Consider the following 25,043-nt stretch of genomic DNA (forward strand, 5'->3'; position numbering starts at 1 on the left):
GTGTGGCTAAAGAATTGGGTAGCTGGGGTCTGACTTTTCAGTCCAAAGTTCTCTCTTGGTGGATTTTTCAGACTCCTGTTAGGGAAACTGACCTGGGAAGCAAACTCCAGAAACAAGGAATCTCCACCGGAAAAAAAAAAAGGTGCCCCAGTCCACTAGAGTTCAAATATACAGACCGCTAATAAATACTCCAGCTGAGCTCAACTAGCATCAGTATACACAGGGAAAGAGGTGTCCTCTTTAGATATCCAGACAATAGGTCACACAGGGCTTCATACTGAGCTTGACCCCAGCATCTTGCATGGCACTCAGAAGCAAAATCCAGAGTAAAGCAAGCTGTTGCCTTGTACTGAAACTTTTGGGTGTCTTTCAAAGGTAACCCCAGATAGAATGCCCTTCAGTTGTCCTGTCCAGAGTTGATCAAATGCCAAAAACCACCTGTGATGGGCTGTACCAGGCCCTTTGATGCCCCTGCTGGAGGCCTCGAGGTCCTATGACACCCTGCCCCAGGAAAAGGAGCAGGGAAGGTAGGTCCGCCAGGCCTGCCTAGCAAGGCTTCAGGGAAGCAGCCAATCAGAGCTCAGCAAGCTCAATTAAAAGGAGTTGCAGGGCTTGAGAAGTTCAGTTGCTGGCTGGGACCAGAAGGGTGAAGAAGGAAAGACTGGAAGGCTGTGAAAGTCTCCAGGCAAGAAGGCCTGAGAGAGACCCTGCTCAAGCAGGGAACAGACAGAGAACCCTGAGGTAAGGGTGAAGAGGAAGGAGCTATATGGGAAGTGGCCCAGGGAATAGCAGCAGTGATAGAGTTAACTGAAGCAGCACATGGCTGCTATTTGTATGGTCCCTGGGTTGGGACCCAGAGTAGTGGGTAGGCCTGAGTCCACCCTCCAGCCACTGGCAGGGTTGCCTAAGCCCCAAGAAGGGGATAAGGCTTCTTTAGAGGCCCAAGTGAAGGACGTGACTTAAAGAGCCCCCTGGGAGAAAGCCCTGGAGGCATTGCGCTATACCAGGCAGACACGGACTTAAAGCAAGCCCAGAAGGGGCTGAGAACTGAGCCCAGAGACAGGGCTGCAGATATCAACCAGGGCACACTGGTAGGTCCTGTTGGACTTTTGTTACCCCAGAAGGGGTTTGTTTATTCATGCATAGAGACTGTGTTGCCCAGAGGGCTGGCCACTGAAAACCCACCTGATGTGGTTAACAGCCAGCCCAAAGGTGGCACTGGAGGAGAGAGAAAGAGAGAGAGTGTGTTCAAGTTTGCACCTGACCAACAGGAGGCACTCCTGAGAGGAGAGTGTCCCCAGTCACACCACCCTTAGTTGAGAGAGAAGGTTACAAATTCCTGGCCATGTGGAGGTGTTAAAGAATATATTTAGTCACTGCTAAATGTCTGAGATTCCAGAGATCAGTGTAAATTCAAAAGCCTGTCTCTTCCACCAACAGAAGTTGGTCCAGTAAAAGAGATTACCTCACTCACCTTGTCTCACTAAGATTCCAGGAGCATTTCTGCTCGGGGTCCTGATGACTTTTTCTTTGAGGGAAGCCAGCCTTCTGCATTCTTGCAGGAGGACATCAACAATTGCTGTTAACAGGGGAACACTTCTTTCTGGCTGGTCTTTCATCACTGGTGAGTTTGCAGATGGAGACCATAATTCTCCCAGCTTCTCTAAACAAGCAAGAGGGATTGAAACTCAGCATGACCCTGCTCCCACATCTCCAGGCAGTCCAGTTGGGAAAGGGGTGGGGGGGAATTCACAGCAAAGAAGGATCACCTCTGTATCCAAACTTCCATACAGTGCCCTTGGTCTAGCCTTGGCAGATGCTGTGTTAGAGGACAAGCACATTTTGCTGGCCTTCCCCACAACCCCAGCATGGGAATGTAAGAGGTCTCTGTGCTACCAAGGATCAAACACAAAGTCTGATGACCACCACCAGTGCTCCAGTCTCTTCTCACTACTTCATCAAAATACCAGCGTGTGAAAGGTATTCTCGTCTCTCACAATACCCTATCTGAGCCGTAATGTGCTACCAGGCTCTCAGCAAAGTGCCCCAGCCACTGAATAGTGTCTGCCCTCGGAGAATTCCAGGCAGAAATAGCAATCTAAACCAATGCCCTCTGTAACCTTGCTGAGCTACTGCTTGCCATAGAAACGGTAAATGAGACCACAAGGAATCGACATCTGAATTGCTTTCAGAACAGATGGAAGGTGAGGGACCTGGAGGACTTACTGTGTGGGGATGGACTGAAGGCAGTGGAAACAGCAAGGAGAGGGACAGGTGCAGTGTGCAGGAAGGTGAGCTTAGCAGTGGGAAAAGCTGATGAACAAGACCCTGGAAAAGTTGGTGTCTAACTGGACTGCTGCTTGCTGATGCCGCTTTGCAAGCTGGTTGAACAGATTGCTGCAGGATCTCATGCACAGCACAATAGGCGAGGGAGGAAAAGGGCATCTTGTAGTAGAAGCTAGCTCTGATATTTATTAGCCAGTAAGCGTTAACAATACAATCAGTGCTGTACAAGACACAGAAGGCATGATCCCTGTCCAAGAAGCTCACACCCTACCTAGGTGGAGAGCACAACAGAGAACGTCTAGAGAAAGTGTTATCCATATTCCGTCTCTCTCTCTCTCTCTCACACACATTTATATAGGGCTTGATCCTGCACACACTGAAATCAATAGGGGCTTTGTGATTGATTCCAGTTGTCTCAGGATCATATCCATTTGAGGGTTACCTTTTGTCAGCTGACCCTGCAACCCAAAATACTTAATGAGGGAGAATGAGAATAAGAAAAATAGGTTATCAAGGTGCTTTGGAACAACATGAGCTCTGACTGCCTCTGTTCCCTCCAGCCGTACCTGCTGCACCACTGAACAAAGGGTTAAATAGAAGTTATCCCCAGATAAACATGAACACAAGATACACCCAATCCCAAGGCCAGCCGACATAGAGAGCAGGGGGGAGAAAGTCAATTTGTAGAAGACAATTTAAAAGAATATACTGAGGCTTAAATATGTATTATATCCTATTTTTTGGCCTGTTCAACCTGAGATGCACTTAGAAGTTACTTGAGCATTATGATTCACATACATCAAGGGGGTAGCGAGGAGGTAGTTGTGATTGTCTAGCTTCAATAGATCAATGGCATTTCTTGTTTGTCAAAACTCTATTACATTAATGACCAACAGAGAGGAAGGATGTTCTTGTGGTTAATACAGGAGACTGAGATTCAGGAGATCTGGGTCCAATTCCCATCTCTGCTGTACACTCCATGTGACCTTGAGCAAGTCATTTCATCTATATGCTTTGGTTCTCCCGTCTATAAAATGATGATAAACAATACTTCCTTTGTCTGTCTTGTTGATTTAGATTGTAAGTCTCTGTCCCCAAGTATTCTCTCTTACCATGTGTTTGTAGAGCTTCTAGCACAGTGGGACCCTGGAGTTTGCTTAGGGTTTCCAGGTGGTACTGTGATACTAGTAATTATAAATAGCTATAGAGCTGATGAACAATTTTCTGTAATTTTGAAAAAGTGGCACTTTGTAAGTATCAGAGATGGCCATAGATTGTTAGGCCAAAACGCTGTCCATGTGCAGAGAACACGCCTTCCAGGCTGACCAATATTGTCTCAGTGGTTCCTTGTACTCCCCCGTTGATCTGCCGGTATCCACCTGTTGTCATTTGTCTTATGCTTAGTTTGTAAACTCCATGGGACAGTGACTGTCTCTTTTTGTTCTGTTTGTACAGTGCCTAGCACAATGGTCCATGACTAGGGCTCCTGGGATTGACAGTAATACAAATAATAAATAATAGTAATAATAACAGAAGGGACAACCTAATCATCTCATCTGAGCTGCTGCACATCATAGGCCACTAAACCCAACCCAATAATCCCTTCATGGATTAGACTAAAATATCACTGCCCTCTGGAGACTATAAACTATTGTGTCAAACACTGGACAAAACGGTCTCTCAAACAATATATTAGACGAGTAACACTCTGCTGAACATATGATTAGATGGAGATTATTAGACCTGCTATAGAGTTTGACATGTGTAAGCAATTACTGATTGAAAAATAAATGTTCAAATACATTATTTGATGGATACTATTCATCAAGTCTTGTGCTGTTACTTACAACACATATAGCACAGACTTCAATGTGAACCATGACTGTAAGACTTTAATTGAAAAGGAGGACTTGTGGCACCTTAGAGACTAACCAATTTATTTGAGCATAAGCTTCCATGAGCTACAGCTCACTTCATTGGATGCATACAGTGGATCCGATGAAGTGAGCTGTAGCTCACAAAAGCTTATGCTCAAATAAATTTGTTAGTCTCTATGGTGCCACAAGTCCTCCTTTTCTTTTTGCGGATACAGACTAACATGGCTGCTACTCTGAAACCAGACTTCAATTGAAATCCGTAACGAAGAGGAAGTGCTATTTATTCACTGATTTTGTTTTTGAAAATGTGTTTTCTCTGTAGTGCCTTTGATGAATCTAGCCCATTTTAATCATCTCAATGTGTTTCCTTTGATTTATTTGAAAAGCCTAGTGCACCAGAGCCCTCAGTGTCCATGTGCTGAGAATAATATAACAGAAGGACTCGGGTGGGAGCCAGGAGGGCGAAATGTTCTACAGCAAGGCAGCACATCAGCTGCAGAATGGTCATTGTCTGGGTCTTCAATGCAGTTCTTCTTCTTTTTTAGCCTGTGAGTTTCAAAGCCAAGCTGTGCCTCATTGGAACATGGTGTGGATGCTTCGGGACTAATTATGCCCGACCTTACATCATTAAACCCCAGTGTCAGTCCATTGATCTCCAGGGAGTTCCAAAGGCCTACAGCTGAAACCAAGTGGGGTTAATCAAGCTCCCTGTGAATGCTCACTGGGACATGGAGTACTGCACCCATTCTTTGTAAGCTCTGCAGCCAGGAAGAGGAGGAGAAAGCCAAAGAATGTTGCGGTTGTAACTCTGGGTTTCTTGTTGAAAAGGAAACTCTGTTCTTGTTTTAACAGGACTTCGAGAATTTGAGTCAGATTGAAGGTGCATGCTGGTACTGTGTTGGGAGTCCATATGAGTACATACCATTGAGAGCATACATAGTAAGGGCTTGTCTACATTGCCCACTGGATCGACAGGCAGTGATCAATCCAGTGGGGGTCAATTTATCGCATCTAGTCTAGACGCGATAAATCGACTGCCGAGCACTCTCCCGTCGACTCCGGTACTCCACTAGGGCGAGAGGCTCAGGTGGAGTCGACGGGAGAGCGTCAGCCATCAACTTACTGCAGAGAAGACCCCATGGTAAGTAGATTTAAAGATGTCGACTTCAGCTACATTAGTCACGTACCTGAAGTTGCATATCTTAGATCGATTCCTGCCCTCCCCCCCACAGTGTAAGACCAGACCTAAGAGCAAAATTCTGCCCTATTTGAAAGCTCAGAGGATTGGACAGCGTCCAGTCAGCAATCTCAGGTTTCCTATCCAAATTCAGATTTACACCCTAACCCTGCTTAACTTTAAGAATGGGAGTAACCCAGCTGAACTCGGTGAATAATATGAATAAACGTAGGGCTTGTCTTCATGTATAGCAACACTGTAGCGTTTTAGTGAAGTTGCTTCTATGCAAGAACTTCTGTCGGTGTAGTTAATCCACCTCCATATTCTAGGTTTGGATACATGCACACTTGGGTGCTGTAAACTTCAATGAGAATGGCACCCAGAGATGGGAAAGCCAGACTGTAGCCCGTAGCTTCCCTGCAATTATATTTACAACATGTTTTTTATCCTCACGCTCATGTGATTGGCTTTGACTTCTAGTTGTAATGCAGAGCATAATGTAGAATGTAAATCTAATTGACTTTCCAGTGGCTTAACGTATTAGTGAAAATTAGGTTGATGGATAAAGTCTAAAAGCTCCAGATAGTAAAAGGTTCTCCTGGAACTTTCTCTAATGCATTAGCAAATTCTGGGCTGCAGAAAAATATGTTAATAAAATGGAAATGTGCTATTAGGACAGTCAGAAATTTAACATTGTAGAAAATATCAATCCATTAACTTTGTCCAGCACTGGTAAAAATGCAGCAGTAATTTGGCTAGATGGGGATTTTTTTTCAACATAAAAAGGCTATTCATTACACAAAGCTACGTTAGTGTAATGTTGTGGCTGTGACTGCAAATGTTATGAAATGCAAAATGAACCAAAAGCCTATGTTCCGTCATCCCCATATCTGAGTGCCTTCTGAGTAGTCAGAAATAAACACAAATAGTAAGAATCTATCTCTTTTTCTTTCTTGTCAGCTTCTAGGAGAAATAGTTTGAGAGAGAGAGAGAGCATGTTCCCAATAGTTAATGCTAGGAGAAAAATAGTATTAGAAAGGCTAGAAAACCTGCTGCTTTAAGATTTAAGACAATCTTTATTAGGGATTAAGATGAGACCTTCATGTGGACCAGGTTATCCCACATCTGCCTACTGTGGAGATTCTTGCCCCTTCCTCTGAAGCAGAGAGACCGGATACTGGGCCAGATGCACCATGAATCTAATCTTGTCTGGCAATTCCTGTGCAAGTTTTGCCATTGATTTCAGTGAGAGTAGGTTTGGGGTCTGACTGAGGGACCGCAATCAGAGAACCCTGAGCTTTGCATTGGATTCTGCTCCCAGTAAAGTCAGTGGCAAAACTCCCATTGATGCCAATGGGAGATGGATTGTGCCCTTGACCCTTTTAGATAGATCTAGTATTTGTGCTGTGAGAGCTGGTCATATACCATTTGACAAGTACAGCGTTCAGTGAATATTGATGACACAAAATGTTGGTCAACCAGTCCCACTATTTGCAGACCTAACCGGTGTTTCAAAATATGCAACAAATATGACCAGCAAAGAAGTGGCAGTTGATACATTTCTGCAAAGAACCCTGTCACCGTATTGGCATTCTGTTCACGAGGTTCAAGATTAGTCCTTGAAAATGACTAGTGAGTTGAGGACACACATTAGATGTTGAATACATGTATCCAAGCAACCTCAGCAGCCCAGTTTGCCTGCCAGGGATTTGAATAGAAGGATGATGATGATGACGATGCAAGAGGCTTGGATGTTTAGGCTTGCTGATTTGTTTTCCTGGCCCCCCCACTCGCCCTATAATCCCTGTAATCCTCCCACTGAAGTCTTTGATTTCCCATTTAGTTGCTCCAAAGTGCCATTTCAGTTTATTTTAAGAGCAAAAACATGTGAAATAAAAATTAAAAAACGTAAAACACAAGTTCCTCTTATGTGGTGCTGGCAAGGGTCCATTCATTATTTTTGTCCTGTACCGCTGTTCTGTTTTCAGCAGGAGCTAGACAGATCTCTCAGCATTTTACACCACCTATTTTTATAAAAGACCTCCATAAAAGGTAGATGTGTGGCTATTCCAGTCCCTAGTTAATAGCTGTGGGTCACGTTCGGAGTTAGTGTAGGACAATCTGAGGGTATTGGGACACTCCATGTTCTAAAGGACTTAAGGTCATCCAAACAGTCAGCCTGCAAAAGGCAGATAAAACATTGTCCACATCTTTTCACTGTGTATTTTTTTCAGTAGAGCATTGACAGAACTAGTCTGGAATCGTGAAGATCACAGTTAGTTTTCCACCATGACTCTTCTTCTCTGGTGCAACACTGCCACCTTGTGGCTATACATGGCTCATCTTTTATCTGACTGGTATGCTCAGTTCTCTGACACAGAGCCTCGTGCAAAACCCACTGAAGTCACTTGAGGGACTCTGACTTCAGTAGGCTTTGGGTCAGGCCCTTAGCTTCACTAAGGCAGCAAATAGGATTGATGGGAGGTAGGCAGAGGGCAATTCCAACTTGATGGCAGAAAATCAACGAGCTTTCAGATCTACCCAAGCACTCCTCAGATTTCCTCTGATCTATCTTGTCTGCATTGCATCATCATGCATTCCAGGCATCAAAATTGTTGCAGTATCTTGGATCTTTTTTTCAGGATCATGTCACGTCGTAAAGGAAGCTGTGCAGCTGGGAAACTTTTCTAACCAGGCATATACCCCCCCCCCCACACACACTCACACCACACCCAACACCTTGAATTCTATTAAGCAGTAGTTGAAATCCCAAGTCTTTGGCTCAGCAGGATAGCAGGTTGATCTGCCTGGCAGAATATGAACTAACCTCACAGGATTTTCAGGCTGCTGGAAAGTATGCCAGATCCGCTGGCATAATTCACTGTAGCTCTAGTGACTACAATGGAGTGACATTAATTTACATAAGCTGACTGTCTGGCCCAATGTGCACTCCAGAGCAGATGTGTCCAGTACTGTGCAAGGATTAATAATTCCAGCTTCCAAGGAGTGTGGGTTTGTTTTAGACCAGCCCCAATTGGCCTTACGGCCCCAATTGGCCATCCACGCTTCTCTGCTGGCTGCAGATGTCGAGACAAATTACAACTAAGGAGACTGAGTGGGGGAGTAAAAGTTAAATAAAGATCCTGCCCTTCCAGCCTTACTCCAAAGGCTGAAGGGTGTGAATAATGGTTTATTGTCTGGTATCTTGGAGTGGGGTTTGCCACCCTGCAAACAACAGCAGAACCCTTCTATGTATATATTAAATTAGAGAATTTTAGATCCAGAGATAGGCTCCCCTGCAGCTTACCCCAAATACCCACAACTACTTGTGCTTTACTGTACCCAATACCTTAAAAAAATCTGAGTCTCATTTCCCACTAAAGCATAAAGAGACATAGCTTAAAATGCTGTCTTTGCATCCCATGCAATCTTAATCCAGGTCCTCAGTGCTATATGAGGTGTACATGAAGGCAGAATTTGATCCTCAATTTGTTTTTTAACATGGGAGGTAGCTTCATTTTAAATACAAGAAAAATGAGGCCCAGACTGGTTAAGTGACTTGCCCAAGGTTACATAGTATCTCAGTGGAGGAGACCTGAATAAAACTTAGACCTGCTCATCATGATATAGGGAATCACTGACCTTCTTAAACAAGACACTGCTTATTAAGAAAACCAACTGCAGATAAACAACCAACCAGGTTTCCACACAATTTGAGTACCTGCTTTGGGTCTCTAGTTTTCTAGGAGCTGCACCCTGCCTGGAACACTATACAGCACACAGAGATATCTAGAGATTGAATAATATACAGGAAGTAAACATATCAGGTACTGGGCACTGCAATTTAAGAAAGATATAGACAAATCAGAGGGTCCAGAGGAGCGCAACAAAACTGATGAAAGGTTTAGAAAATCTGACCTATGAGGAAAGGTTTAAAAGAAAGTGGCCATGTTTAATCTTGAGAAAAGACGAGTGGGTGGGGGGCTGATAACAGGCTTCAAATATGTTAAAGGTTCTTATGAAGAAATTGGTAAGGTTAATGTGACCAGATACTCAACACAATTAATTGTAACGACAAATGGGAAGGAACACAAGCCAAAACAGGGAAAGAACAGGTCAAAGAATATTTAGGTAAATTAGATGTATTCAAGTCAGCAGGACCTGATGAAATTCATCTTAGCAGATTCAAAGAACTAGCTGAAGCAATCTTGGGCTCATTAGCAATTATCTTTGAGAACTCATGAACAATGGATGAGGTCTCAGAGGACTGGCAAAGAGCAAACATAGTACCTACCTTTAAAAAGAGGAACAAAGAGGAGCCGGGGAATTATGGACCAGTTAGGCTAACACTGTTACCTAGAAAGATACTGAAATAAATTATTGAACAATCAGTTATAGGATAATAGAGTTATAAGGAATAGCCAACATAGGTTTGTCAAGAACAAATCATGCCAAACTAATCTAATTTTCTTCTTTGTCAGGGTTACTGGCCTAGTGGATGGGGGGAATTGATAGACATGGTATATCTTGATTTTTGTAAGGTTTTTGGAACAGTCCCCCAACACATTTGCATAAGCAAATTAGGAAAATGTGGTCTAGATGAAATTATTACAAGGTGCATGCACAACTGGTTGAAAGATTATTCAAAGAGTAGTTATCAATAGTTTGCAGTCAAACTGGGTAGGCGTATCTGGATCGGTTGGATAATGACTTGGATAACAGAATGTAGAGTATGCTTATAAATTTTACAGGTGACACCAATGTGGAAGGGATTGCAGGCACTTTGGAGGACAGGATTAGAATTCAAAACGACTTTGAATTGGTCTGAAACCAATAAGATGAAATTCAAAAAAGACAAGTGAAAAGTACTTCACGTAGGAAGGAAAAACCAAGTACACAAATACCGAATGGGGCATAACTGGATCACAAAGTGAATATGAGCCAACAATGCGCTGCTATTGTAAAATGGCTAATATTCTGGGGTGTACTAACAGGAATATCCTATGTAAGACATGGGAGATAATTGCTCTGATCTCCTCAATGCTGGTGAGGCCTCAGCTGAAGTACTGTGTCCAGTTCTGGGTGTCACACTTTAGGAAAGATGTGGCCAAATTGGCAAGAGGCCAGAGGACAGCAACAAAAATGATAAAAGGTTTAGAAAACCTGACCTATGAGGGAAGGTTAAAAAAATTGGATCTGTTTAGTCTTGAGAAAAGAAGACTGAGGGGGGACTTGATAACAGTCTTCAAATATATTAAGGGCTGTTACAAAAAGGACAGTGATCAATTGTTCTCCTGTTCACCGAGGACAAGAAGCAATGACCTTCATCTGCAGCAAGGGAGATTTAGATTAGTTATTAGGAAAAACTTGCTAACTATAGGGAGGTTGTGAATTCCCTGTCATTTGAGGCTTTTAAGAACAGGTTAGACCTGTCAGAGATAATGTGGGTATATGTGGTCCTCCCTCAGCGCAAGGTCCCTTCCAGCTCTACATTTCTATGATTCTGTATCCTTACATTCTTGTTTTCCTGTCAGACATACATTCATAGATTCCGAGGCCAGAAGGGACCGCTGTGATCACAGAACTTTCCCAGACATTGCAATCACATTTTGTTATTATGGAAAACAAACCAGTAAAAAAAAGAAAAAAAGAAAAAATCATCTGTGCTAACCAGATGTTATTTCTTTCCAGGTTGGGAAGTGGATAACATGGGGCAAACTCATCCAGGTAGGAGGCAGTTCTGTTGGCTTCCAAGCTTTTATACATCTTCTCCCAGAGCTCATCTCTCTAAATTGCTCTGGGTTATGATGTGCCTCAGACTAAAAATTTAGACAGACACCCGTTATTTTTGTACTTCGTAAATATTGGTAGTACAATAGCACTCATGAGGGGAAATAAAAATTTGATGTCTTTTAAAATTAGTTTAATCTAAATGCTAAAATGTCTTACTCAAAATCATATGGTTATTGCATAATACAGGGCAGAACTAAGGTTGTTTAGGTGCCTTAATTGTGCATTTCCATTCATTAACATGTTTGGATTTTCTTTATATTTTATCATAACTCTTATTGTCTTGGATTTATACCGCTTGATTTTGGGATACATTACAGGGATGTCGTGGGTATTTTATCCTAAATTACTGATCTGCACTCTCAACGTTAACTCCATCTTATTGTAGATTTTTAAATGTGTGTGTGTGTGTAAACTTTAGCATAAGTATGTTCGTCATTCAAACTAGAGGGTGAACCCATATTTGCAATTTCACCTTTCCCAAAGGCAAAACAAAACAGGCCACTTATTTAGGACCTGATCCAAATACCCTGGAAATCAGAAAGGAGACTTTCCTGGACATTGGATCAAACCCATATTGTAGAAGCTGTAAACAAAATGTCCTCACTATATTTCTGGTTTTGTAGGTGATTTTGACCTATTGGATAGCACAGGCCAAACTCCCTTAGGTAAGGAAAAGAAACAAGGATGTTTTATTTATTTTTACGCTGTTCTAAAGGAATAACCCAGCTTTCTCTCCTGCCAGCTGGAAGTTATTTTTCAGATGAATTCTAATTATAGTGCCATGCTTAGTTGTGTGTTACTTTTAGCAGCATTATGAAGATCCATCAATTGAATGTTACAGTCTAACAAGGATATAATTATAAATTATATTTACTACTGTAACAATAATTACTGAATGGTGTAGAAGAAACCCAACAGTGTGATTTAGTAGCTATTTCTGCAGAGACCTGGGAGCTGGTGTGCAACAATAACGTACTGAAATTCAGCAAATAATGGAATGCTCACAGAAGAATGCACTGGTTCAATAGGTGCGTTCTGTTCCATGTATGGATGAATGACATGACTACATGTCAGTGGCACTGACCTTATTTTTTCTGTGCTGCCTAACAAAATTGCTCTAAAAATGAAAAATACCGAGCGGCAGAAAATCCTCATGCAAAAGCTGAAATTGGAATCAATTCTGGTTAAGGTTCAATCCAAATAGAAGAAACTGGAATGGCTCAATAAATAGAAAGCATTCTACAGTTCTGGCTTGCAGGGCATTCAGAAAAGAAAACAGTGCACCCACGTGCACTGGTCTAATTTTTCAGTGTAGTCACAAGAGCTACTACTGTGAAACAGCCGTGTGCTGGTAGAGTGTTCTGGGTAATCGGAGATGTGAACAAGCATGTTAACCATCCTTCTTGGCTTCAGAATCCTCCTCTTAAACATTTCCATAACTGCAGTCTTTGGACTGAAGCTAAGGTTTAAGTTACGTTGTTGTCAGGCCAGGAAATGTGTGGTAATGCTCCAGTCAGTAAAGGAAGATGTGTCCTGCTGTTTGGTTTGGCAACGGCATTTCCCTTGTGACCTATTTTACATGATGCTTGTGTCCATTCCAGATGTAGGGGACATCAGCAGAAACTGCACAGAGGATGGCTGGTCTGAACCTTTCCCTCATTATTATGATGCCTGCGGGTTTGATGAAAATGAAACAGAGTCTGAAAATCAGGTAGGAACCCTTTAAAATGAGGAGCAAGTGAAGAACAGTGCACAGATGTTAATTGTTTGATTCAGGGCTGATCCATACAACATTCTCTGTTATTCATATCCATAAATATGAGTTCTAAAGCGGCAGGGCTTTGCTTGTAGTCTAGCATTACACTGCATATTTCCATAATATTAATACATACCGCTTATGCAGCATGTGGCTCTTATAAACATTAGTTAATTAATCCTTACAGTTGACTACGGCATATAGTCTGCCCTAAAGTAAGCTGCTATGCCTTTAAACAACGTAGGAAGTAGTGATTGCAATCATAAAAATCTAGTTTTTGCCCCACACATTATCAGTCACCTCAGTAAGGCATTAAGCCGCAGACAGACCCAAACCTATGCTAACCGTGGTCATTATATATGGCACGGGAAAAGTATATGAAGACATCATGTATGAGGCTAGCTCTGTTCATGTTTCTCATCCAAGCAGTCCCATTAAGAGCTGAGGTGAGTGGAATTACTCCCATGAGTGAGGTGAGCAAGATCTGGCCCTACATGACAGTACTGTTGGTGACCATGTCCTGTTTGTTTCTCAAGGATTACTACTACCTCTCTGTGAAGGCTCTGTACACAGTGGGATACAGCACTTCCCTTGTATCCCTCACCACAGCAATGGTTATCCTGTGTCGTTTCAGGTGAGTCACCAGGAATGAGTTGTCACTCATCTCTGTAGGGGGGACGAAAGATCAGGGTCCAGGGAACCAAAAAAAAAATCAAGTCCTTGACCTCAGGAGTTACAAAAATAAGATGCCAGCCGTCCCTTAAAAATCAGATCTTTCCAATGGGTGTTATCATTGATTCTTGGTTTTGTTCATTTTTCAGTGCACATGAGATTGGAATTTCCAAAGCACTCAGGATTGGCCTAACTCTGGTCTGTCTTAGGTACTTATCTGGCACCTGTTTCCATAGCATCTGAACACTTTGTGATCTTTTAACATATTTATCCTCTCAATATCCCTGGGAAATAGGACAGTGTTATCATACCCATTTTACAAATGGGAAAATGAGACACAGAGAAACTTAATGACTTACCTTAGGTCACCATCGTTCCTCTCTCAAATCACTGATTAATGAAATCTTGAAGTCAATGGTAAAATGGCCTACCATTGTTCCTAGGTAAATGGGTAAATGGGACTATTACCATCAACTTCAATGAGAACAGTTAGGTTGAGCACTTTTGAAGGTGCTGCCCATGAAGTCTTCATGGAAAGTTCTGTAAGAACCAGCTCTCACACCTGTGTACACACTGTCCAGGAAAATTAGGCACAGACATTATCAAGGTTCTCATGAGTATCATCTCTTAAACCAGGAAAGCAAAATTCCCCACTGTCTAAAAACCTAAACCTACAATGCAAAGATTAAAAACTGAATCCAAAATTTTGACTAAAATTCAATAAGAGATGCCAGCATTAGAGCAAATGCATTTAAAAATCTTCCATAGACCTAATATATTTTTTGTCACACAATGCACAGTTAGCCAGTAGAATTCATTGTCACATGATATCATCAAGGCCACGAGGTCAGTAAGATATAAAAAAATGCTGAGGTCTCCCAGCCCCATGGAAAGCACAGAATACTGTTTCCTGAGTTGCTGGATTGGCTGGGATCACATGTGCTCAAACTCCAGGTGTTCAGACATGAAACAACCAGTCTGGATGTTGTATTCTTAAGAGAGAAATCAATCATCCACCCTCATTTCCTCTCTCCTTTTTCTAGGAAGCTTCACTGCACTCGGAACTTTATTCACATGAACCTCTTTGTTTCATTTATTCTACGAGCAATATCAGTCTTCATCAAAGACGGGATTTTGTATGCAGAACAGGACAGCAACCATTGTTTTATATCTACTGTAAGTAGAACCAAGGCCGAAGTCCGTTGTTTTTCTCTAAGGAGATAATGATTGTTAACTATCTGTATTAATAGTTGGGGATCGGTCCTGCTCTGAGCAGGGGGTTGGACTAGGTGACCTCCTCAGGTCTTTTCCAACCCTGATCTTCTGTGATTCTATTGCAGTTGGTCCTGGATGTGCCACCTGAGGTCTGTCCTTCATTGCCCTTGACTCATACAAATGCATAGTAACAGAGAATCCAAACCTGGATCACGATCAGCTTCCAGTGTAAACAGATGAGACTTATACAGCACCTAGGACAATAATGTCTTGGTCTATGACTGGGGCTCCTAGGCGCTACAAATAGTAGTACAAGTAATTTTAATAACAGTAAACAGTGAGCGAAAGAGATGTCCTATGAAAACAGAGTGATGACGGTTTGCAAACATCCTGTTACTTCCATGATGTGAGACCTTTTTGGTTGCTTTTGCTTATTAACGTTATTGTTATTCACACACCCATATTGTGAGTTTGGGTCCTGGGATAGGAGTGTGGTAAGGAGGGAAGGCAGAAAGTGAACAGCTGAAAGGAAAGACAAAGGGAAGAGAATGAGTTCAAGGCAGTCTGAGGGGAGGCAGGAATAAAAGAGAGAGGGAAGCCTGGATTAAGGCTGAAGTGAACTATGAGGGAGGGAGTTGGCGCAAACAGCCAATCATCACAAGGGAGATGGCTATTAGCCAGGATGGGCAGGGACTGTGTCCCGAGCCTCTGTTTGCCAGAAGCTGGGAATGAGTGACAGGGGATGGATCACTTGATGATCACCTGTTCTGTTCATTCCTTCCAGGGCACCTGGCACTGGCCACTGTCAGAAGACAGGATACTGGGCTGGATGGACCCTTGGTCTGACCCAGTAGGGCCATTCTTATGTCCAGAAAGCATAGTCTGATGCCACCAGTAGAGTCGAGAATTCACTGCTGTAGCTCAAGCCTGGCTCCATCCAGGCAGTTTCTCCATTTCCCAAGCCTGCATGGCTAGAAGAGGATGGGGCGGAGGGGCACAAGAGACCAAGTGCCCCCAGATGAGGGATGGGGGTCTTTTTTGAACACATCTGGGTTTGGGGAAGAAAGAAGATTGTTCTAACAGAGATTTAAAAATATCCTAGATCTTCAAACCAGGGCCATAATCAGGACACGGCGAGCGGGGCAGCAGCCCAGGGCGCAAAGCCACAGGGGTGGAAACAGATTGGGATGGGGGAACGGTAGGGGATGCAAATATGCTTGCTTGCCCTGGGTGCTAAAATGCCTAGTTACAGCTCTGCTTCACACCTCATGGTCTCTAGAATACCCCAGTAAAGTTCAATTAGTGACGGTAGCTTGTTTACCTCAGTGCAGCAACATAGGGTCATGCCTGCAGTGCCCTGCTGTAGGGGTCACTGAATGGTAGCAGGTGAACAACTTTGTCAGTACCTTGACATTTGGATACTTGGCTAAACTTCCGGGCTCTACTGACAGTGCTGGGGGCTTTCTTGTGAGATTTCAAGTACTTCTGGCTTCCAGCTGGGCAAATGGTCCTTGGCGAGCAGCCTCTTTTGTTGCACTCTAAGACTAAAAAGAGCATAGGTGTGTAACAATAACATACATATATATTTTAAAAAATATATCTCAACTTTTTTGACCCTCAGGAAAAGTTCAGTTTGTTTGGCTCAATTTTATGGGTAATTTTTGATCTGGTTCTTACTTTATCCAAACCCACCATCATTCTGATGAACATCTAGAGGAGCTGCTAAACTGAGGTCTCTCTTGCCCATCCAGTTGTGATGTAAAGTCCCAGGATTCTTTTCCAAAGGAAAACACTGATACTCTACTTTCTTCGTCAGCCTTTTCTTTCTCACTTAAATAGACTCCAGTATGGCTATACTTTGAGCTGGCGGTGTAATTTCCAGCTCAGAGACATTAGATCAGATTGAATTTGACAAATGGTTTTGGTTGACATTTTTTTTTAGAGCGATTAAACATTTTGTTTTGACCATTTCATTTTGAAACGTTTTGTTTTGACTTGTTGACTCAAAGTGGCATTTCAAATTAATTTTGGGCAATTAAAAAAAAAAGGCAAAAAAAATGAGGGGAAACCACCATAGATGTCCAATTAAAAATGAAATACTCGACCAAAAAATTAACAACATAGTTTTGAGGCCACCGAAAACATTTTGAGTTGACTGAAATTTTTGGGGGGCATTTTCGATTTGGTGAAAACTTTGTGAAAAACCAATTTGGGTTCCGATCAAACCAGAATTTTTTTAAAAAAATTTGGTTCAGCCTTCCCAAACTGAAAATCCATTAACTCAGCCCTACCTGAGTAGTTTCAAAGTTTCCATGAACCTCAAATCACAAGTGATGAGTCCCACAGATCCTACAGTCTGGTGGCCGGATCTTTGGCTGACATAAAAGGGTGTAGCTCCATTGAAGTGAATGGCGCTATGCCAATTTACACTAGCTAAGGATGTGTCCAGGGGATGGAATGTAAATGGGAGGGAACCAGGTGTCTCCTCCTCCCCAAGCTCCAGGGATGAGCTTCCAGTGTTCAGGGCTATTCTGTGATGCCATTTTGTGAGTGGGTGATGTTGCAGATTCAATATCATCCTGTTGACATGCAACATTGCAAAGACAAGTCTGCCAAACGCAATGTCTGTGTAGGGTTCAGCAGACTCCACCAGAGCTTGATAGAGTGGATTTGTAGTTTTGTCTAAAACTTTTCCCCATTTGCTTCGTATGGTAAATCACTCAGCTTTCTTCAAACTTATCCTCAATTTTCATTTCCTGACACGGAGTGACAGCTTCCACCAAATTGCAGTGAAGTAACATTCTGAAGTTTGCACAGTAGGGTGCATCCTTTATGAGCCTCTTAGCAATCTCAGGCCTTTCCACACTTTTACTTCTTTTTAAAACCCTTCCTTAGATTTCTCTATACAAAACCAGATTCTTTTTCTTACCTGCACTTAAGGCAGGGAGAACTATAATCTAGCAATTAGCTGCCATTGTTGGCATACACCTTACTACTAGGAGAAGTTCTTAAGCTGCCTGAAAGCACTTATAAAATACCACCTAACTGCTAAAATTGGTTTTCTACCCTTTAGAGCTGCACTCTTAAAGTGAAAAGAAAAGGAGGACTTGTGGCACTTTAGAGACTAACCAATTTATTTGAGCATAAGCTTTTGTGAGCTACAGCTCACTTCATCGGATGCATACTGTGGGAAATACAGAAGATGTTTTGATACACACAAACCATGAAAAAATGGGTGTTTATCACTACAAAAGGTTTTCTCTCCCCCCACCCCACTCTCCTGCTGGTAATAGCTTATCTAAAGTGATCACTCTCCTTACAATGTGTATGATAATCGACGTGGGCCATTTCCAGCACAAATCCAGGTTTTCTCCCCCCCCCCCCCCCCACAAACCCACTCTCCTGCTGGTTATAGCTTATCCAAAGCGATCACTCTCCTTACAATGTGCACGATAACCAAGGTGGGCCACTTCCAGCACAAATCCAGGGTTTAACAAGAACATCTGAGGAACGGGGGGAGGGGGGGTACCTTGCACCTATTTCCCCTTATTTTTTCCTAACACAAACACACACACCGTTCCTCAGACGTTCTTGTTAAACCCTGGATTTGTGCTGAAAGTGGCCCACCTTGGTTATCGTGCACATTGTAAGGAGAGTGATCGCTTTGGATAAGCTATTACCAGCAGGAGAGTGGGTTTGTGTGTGTGGGGGGCGGGGGGGGAGAAAACCTGGATTTGTGCTGGAAATGGCCCACGTCGATTATCATACACATTGTAAGGAGAGTGATCACTTTAGATAAGCTATTACAAGCAGGAGAGTGGGGTGGGGGGAGAGAAAACCTTTTGTAGTGATAAACACCCATATTTTCATGGTTTGTGTGTATAAAAACATCTTCTGTATTTTCCACAGTATGCATCCGATGAAGTGAGCTGTAGCTCACGAAAGCTTATGCTCAAATAAATTGGTTAGTCTCTAAGGTGCCACAAGTACTCCTTTTCTTTTTGCGAATACAGACTAACACGGCTGTTACTCTGAACTCTTAAAGTGGCTTGTAACAGTTTTCATAAACTCTTTAGATGTACATATTATAAAATAAAAGGCCAGATTGTTTTTACTTGTTGTTTAGAGGATTTCGGGATCTGTGTCTAGTTTTCATATCCCCATCAAACATGGGTGAAACAGCAAAATAACTTTATTTGTGCTTGCTTTTTTGTAGGTGGAATGCAAAGCAGTGATGGTCTTTTTCCACTATTGTGTCATGTCCAACTATTTCTGGCTGTTCATTGAGGGATTGTACCTTTTCACCTTACTCGTGGAGACCTTTTTCCCAGAGAGGAGATATTTTTATTGGTACACCATCATTGGTTGGGGTAGGTGGCATTTCTTACATGGGCTTTGTTTATTTTTAACCCTGCTGCATGCAAAAGACTTCACTCCCCCTAATTTTATCTTGAAATGAGGAGTTGAATGAGAACAAGTGAATGAGTGTAATCAAAGCAGAAGCCACCTGGTATTTTCAGTCACCAGCTCCAGGCACTTGCATTTCTATGCTCTCCATGTGTTTGCGTGTACAAGTGTGTGTGGCATGTAATCTAAAAGGAGGACTTCCTTACCTCCCACCCCAAAGCCCCGGCATCACAACCATCTTCCTTGCCCAATTTGAGATGAATGAGACCTCCTTTTGGGGCTCCTCAGCAGTGCTCATAAGCCAGTCATATGGTTGGCTGTAGAACCGTGGAGATCCAAACGTCTTTCTTTCTGAAGAAAATCAACATGCCTCTTGTAGCACTCCAAGAAGTGTTTTAATAGTCAAAAAAGAAGCAAACCAGACAACCCGCACTTCTCCATTATATGTGGATTAAGTGATGTAAGTTTTTTTTTCTCCTCCCACTGGTATTACAGATATCAGTATTGCCATTATAAACCAAACTGCTTCTATTACCAGCAGGAGAGTGAGTTTGTGTGTGGGGGGGGGGGGGGGGTGCGGAGGGTGAGAAAACCTGGATTTGTGCTGGAAATGGCCCAACTTGATGATCACTTTAGATAAGCTATTACCAGCAGGAGAGTGAGTTTGTGTGTGTGGTTTTTGGAGGGGGGTGAGGGAGTGAGAGAACCTGGATTTGTGCAGGAAATGGCCCACCTTGATTATCATACACATTGTGAAGAGAGTGGTCACTTTGGATGGGCTATTGCCAGCAGGAGAGTGAGTTTGTGTGTGGGGGGCGGGGGGGCAGAGGGTGAGAAAACCTGGATTTGTGCTGGAAATGGCCCAACTTGATGATCACTTTAGATAAGCTATTACCAGCAGGACAGTGGGGTGGGAGGAGGTATTGTTTCATGGTCTCTGTGTGTGTATAATGTCTTCTGCAGTTTCCACGGTATGCATCCGATGAAGTGAGCTGTAGCTCACGAAAGCTCATGCTCAAATAAATTGGTTAGTCTCTAAAGTGCCACAAGTACTCCTTTTCTTTTTGCGAATACAGACTAACACGGCTGTTACTCTGAAACCTTCTTCTTGTCTCCCAGTCTAGCCATACCTGCATTAAAATAAGGACGATATTGCATCACTTGCGAGCATATGGTTTCCTTTAGAGGATTTCTCTTTGCAAGAAGAGTTCTTAATGTTCTTAACAGGAACTTTTCTGCTTATACAAATCAGAAAAATAGCCGCTCTGGTTCATTCCTTGAGGCTACAGTCATGTCTGAAAGCTGATGACTGAGTGGAAAGCATCTCTAAGTAAGACTCGCTTCACAATCCAGAAGTGGATAGGTAAATAAGAGCTGGTTATCTTGGAAAGAAACAAACCGTGCTTTAGAGAATCCTGTGATGATATGTAATGTGCTTATTTTGGATGTGAAACTTCTGGGGCCAAATTCATGTTAATCAGACAGTATGTAATTGAAATTTTGGCTATGAATCCAAGATGTCAGACACAGGAGAAACCATTGATTGCAGCTGCTTGTCTCAGGTTTAATCACATGGTCTCAAGGTTAGGCCCAATGTTTTATGTTTTGTAAAACAAGTTCCCTTCAAAACTGATCATGGATAGAAATAACTTCTTGGAGTAATTTAAAAAAAACAGCAAAAGAAATCTGAAAACATTTACAGCTCTGGTTCTTCTGATTTGTATTATTTTAGCACTTACGAGCCCCAATAGGATTCAGGGCTCCATTGTGCTAGGCCCCGTATATACGCATAGGAGACAGCTCCTGCTATGAAGATCATGCACTCTAAACAGATAAAGAGTGGGAGGGGAAACAGAGTCACAGAAAGATGAAGTGAGAAAGCCAGGTATAGAACTCTTGTCTTTGCAGGCCTAAACCAACACCCTAGCCACTCAACCACGCTGCTTCTCAGCTAAGCTGTTATCTAATCTAAAAGAGCAGGGCTCTGTGCCTAGGCAGAGCCCACTGAGTTTAATGACACTCCATGCAGGCGTAAAGCTCTATCCCCATAGATCTGCTTGCAGGATCTTCTAGGCCTATGTCTGTTAGCGCATCTGAATATAGTGTTCAATATGAGAACAATATAAGACAGCATACAGACACACTGACAAAGGGATTGTTCATCTATATAATTAAAGAACTACCTAGATGTGTAACCAGACCATAGTGCAACCCTGTCTCAGGTGAATATTTGATTTCAGGATCATAAGTTCCCCAGAGCAAAAGATGTCCAACGCTTCAAGGTGCATGGAGCTGCATGCATAGGAGCTGAAGGGGGGTCAGCACTCTGCAGGGCTGAGGTCTTCACCAGTGTTTTGGAGGGCCCCAAGTGCATTGTCAGCACTTAGCATAAAATTAATGCAGTTACAAATGTGGATACTTTTCTGAACTATTCAGTCCTCTTAGCCCTGCAAAATAGGACTGATAATTTCAGGAAAGATCCTAACTTCTCATAAGATTTCTTGTAATTTCTGCTCCTGGTAAGGGAAGAAATTCTCTCTGCAAGAATGGGCCTTTCAGCAGCATTTTGATGCTGCTTTTATTCTGACCTTGCCATATCAACCATATCAACACACGCACAAACACCATATGCATAGAAATAAACAGCAGTGCATTCATCGTTTCAATGAAAATCCATGTGTCATGGAGCTGGCTCAAGAGATGTAGGTCAGGCTTGACAAAGCCCTGGCTGGGATGATTTAGTTGGGGATTAGGTCCTGCTTTGAGCAGGGGGTTTGGACTAGACGACCTCCTGAGGTCCTTTCCAACCCTGATATTCAATGATTCTATGACTCTGTGTATCCACAAGTACTTGGCTCCGGCGGAATCACAGAGCTCCTCTGGCCAGAGCAGGGGCAGGGAGCAAGCTCCTCCGGTCCTGACGCTTGAAGAGGTCGCGCGCTCTCTCACCTCTGAGGTCCCGTGGCTGGAAGAGCTGTTAGCTCCCACTGCGGCCCCGGGACCTGCACCCCTGCTTGCCCCCCATCTCCTCCCCAGGCATATCCCTATATGGAAGCGTTGTTTGGATTACATTTGCAATAGATACATTGGGCCCAATTCTGATCTCACACCCACTTTTCATTGTTGTAGCTCCACTGACTTTTTTGCAGTAACTTCTGATTTACACCATTGTAAGCAAGAGACGCAGCAGACCCGTTTGATCTGATCATACTTACAGTTTCATCAGATCTTCATTTCTAATGTAATGTTTTGGTTTGAAATTTTATAAACATCCATTATACACCCAAAGATCCTTGGTCTTTCATAAGCATGAGAATATTAAAATTGGATTCAACTTAACATGCTTTATTTCCTCTCCCCAGAATGTTTATTTTTGTTGCTGTTCAATCTCTCTCTATTTTAACTTTTTAGAATATCTGGGTATGTTCTTCTTTGACAGAGCTCTGCTTTGCTCAACGAAATAGGTTTAGAAAGTGGTATTCTCAATTTTAGTAGCTTCAGGACAGGCCCTGAGAAGATTAATTCTACTTATTAACCAATGTGACACCAACTCAGCTTTGCAAAATATATGAAGCTTACTTGCGGCTGCCAGTCTCACCTCCTGCTACACCCTAGGGTTATCTACTTCCTTGTGGTTTCTGTCAGTCCCTCTCCTTAATCTTCCCACCAGAGGTTGAATCTTTCATTTGCCCCATTTCAAAAATACAATGCATGCCATTAAAACTCCACATTTGCCTCTGTGCAGCGGTTGCATCCCTCAGCATCTCTAAGTAGAGGAAGATGCCGGGCTTATTTCCAGTGTTTTGTGTGGTGATTGAACAATATCAACAGCACAACAATCTAATCCTGCACCATTCTACGACATTGGCCTGAAACACTATAGACCCCTCCCTGTCGTCATTTATACTCATGAAACCTCACTGAAGTCAACTCACCCTTTTTGGATTCTGACTTGAAGTCCTTACTCGAATGCCAAATCCTTAGAGAGTAAGGGCTGCTAGATTCATTTCAAGAACAATCCTGTTGTAAGCTGTAGGGCTTGGGGTCATTCCTAGCAGCTTTTTTTCCCCTATAAGCCATTGAAATATAAAACCTCCGTGGAGAAAGATTGTGCATCAGATGGAAGTGATGTGCACTGTGCAAATAAGGATAATAAATAACAATAAACAAATAATGATTTCTCTCTCTTGTCTTTTGTAGGCACCCCGACAATTTGTGTCACTGTCTGGGCTGTACTGAGACTTCACTTTGATGATACCGGGTAGGTACCATTGGGTGAGAAACTCTCCAGTCACCTCATTTTCAAGTGAAGTACAGAAGGGAAGAGGTCTGGTGGTTAGAGTAGGGGAATGTGGGCCAGGAGACCTGGCTTCCGTTCCCAACTCTGCCACTAACTCATTGTATAACTTTGGGCAATTTGCTTAGGCTAAACCAGTGGTTCTCAACTTGCGACCCAATCAGCACAGAGCTGTGGCCCATGTGACATTCTCAGGGCCATACTGGTCGTATTGGATGTGGCCCACATAACACATTGTGGGCTACATATGCGGCCCACAGTGGTAAACAGGTTGAGAACCATTGGGCTAAACCACTGAGTACCTAAGGTTGGACTCCTAAATACCTATTTAAGCACAGAAGTAGACGTGATACAGTATTCTGAGTTGATGCCCTTTGAAGCCAGTGGGGATTTCAGGTACTCAGCATCTCTGAATATTAGATCCCAACTTCACCAAAGATTAGAGATGTTTGTATCTGAGGTTCTGGCTCAGGTCCGTCTCTCTCAAATTCCCTTCCTAGTGATTCAGTGACTGACTACACGTAAAAACCTCTCTCCATGGAGGATTTGAGTTTTTTTTTTATCCAATGTTCTATTTTGATGATAAAACAAATTAAATCACCTATTTCCATGCAAAACAAGCCAGAAATCCCTGTTGTGTCATTATGATGATTATAGCACTAGTCCTAAAAGCATTAATTGCTTTTAGAAATCCAGATGGCCCCTGTTTTGGGGGAGTAAATATCTCATGGGAGGAAAAACCTTTGCTGCTTTATTTCTGAGAAGTTTATTAACATGCAGCACATGTAGATGGAGTCGAGCTGAGTCTCTCAGTGGCTATTTTATTTTATTTTTTTGAAAGATCAGCTAGGTTTGTTCAAGGGTGGGGAGGAAAAGCCAGCGTGAGTCTGAAAACATTTCAGAAATCATGGGGCGGGGAATCCACCAAGAGAAAGGGTAAGGGCTGAAATTTAAAGACACTGACTTCAACTCCTGATGCAGCCCAGTGTAAGTGAGAAGGGAACTGGGTCTCTAGATGGTGCTGTCTGTCAATCCAGAGTAATACCACTGAAGGGAATGGAGTTATACCAGAGCTCAGAATTTGGCATCTTAAAATGGAAAAGGGCCTTCCCCCACAACAGAAGAAGTCGTGGTTCTGTTCTCCACAGCAGCAAGCCACTCTTACCTGTAACAGAGTCTGCCTGGGGAGTGCAGTCTTTAAGTCGATACTTACATGCCCAGCTCTTTTCTCATTGTTTTTCATATTCTAATGTACTCTTACGTCTCTGACTCATAAGAAAGGGAAAAGTGGCTGTTGCTTCCACCCCTTTCATTCTGTGGGAGGCGCACAGGTTGGGCTAAAGTGGTCTTGGGAAATGCACATTTTGCCCTTGAAACTGCTTATGTTAGAAACCAGCCCATGGGCAGTCAGGTTCAGTGGAAGGTGCAAGAGTCATGGCTAGTGGTCGAAGCAGGAACTGGGAAGCAAATCCAGCCCCAGGGCCAAGGCTGGAGTCAGGAACCAGTAGCCATTCCAGGAGTCAGTGCCGGAGCTAAGAGCCAGGCCAAGGGTCAGAGCCAGGA

At 42.9% G+C, this 25,043-nt stretch overlaps 1 protein-coding gene across 7 annotated transcripts in view; it reads left to right on the forward strand.

Annotated features, from left to right (window-relative positions):
- Positions 1 to 25,043, forward strand: part of ADCYAP1R1 (ADCYAP receptor type I) — a 188,761-nt gene that overhangs the window by 115,132 nt on the left and 48,586 nt on the right. For 4 of the 7 annotated variants that reach the window (XM_073334759.2, XM_073334760.2, XM_073334763.2 and 1 more), the window contains exons 5-11: positions 11,032 to 11,067; positions 11,757 to 11,798; positions 12,735 to 12,844; positions 13,426 to 13,523; positions 14,605 to 14,737; positions 18,993 to 19,146; positions 23,384 to 23,444. In XM_073334759.2, coding sequence (XP_073190860.1) covers positions 11,032 to 11,067; positions 11,757 to 11,798; positions 12,735 to 12,844; positions 13,426 to 13,523; positions 14,605 to 14,737; positions 18,993 to 19,146; positions 23,384 to 23,444 — 634 coding nt within the window. The remainder of the gene's footprint in view (positions 1 to 11,031; positions 11,068 to 11,756; positions 11,799 to 12,734; positions 12,845 to 13,425; positions 13,524 to 14,604; positions 14,738 to 18,992; positions 19,147 to 23,383; positions 23,445 to 25,043) is intronic. The other 3 variants (XM_073334762.2, XM_073334765.2, XM_073334761.2) reach the window with 2 other exon arrangements.

The sequence above is a fragment of the Lepidochelys kempii genome, chromosome 2 (genome assembly GCF_965140285.1).
Source record: "Lepidochelys kempii isolate rLepKem1 chromosome 2, rLepKem1.hap1, whole genome shotgun sequence".
Classification (NCBI taxonomy): domain Eukaryota; kingdom Metazoa; phylum Chordata; order Testudines; family Cheloniidae; genus Lepidochelys; species Lepidochelys kempii.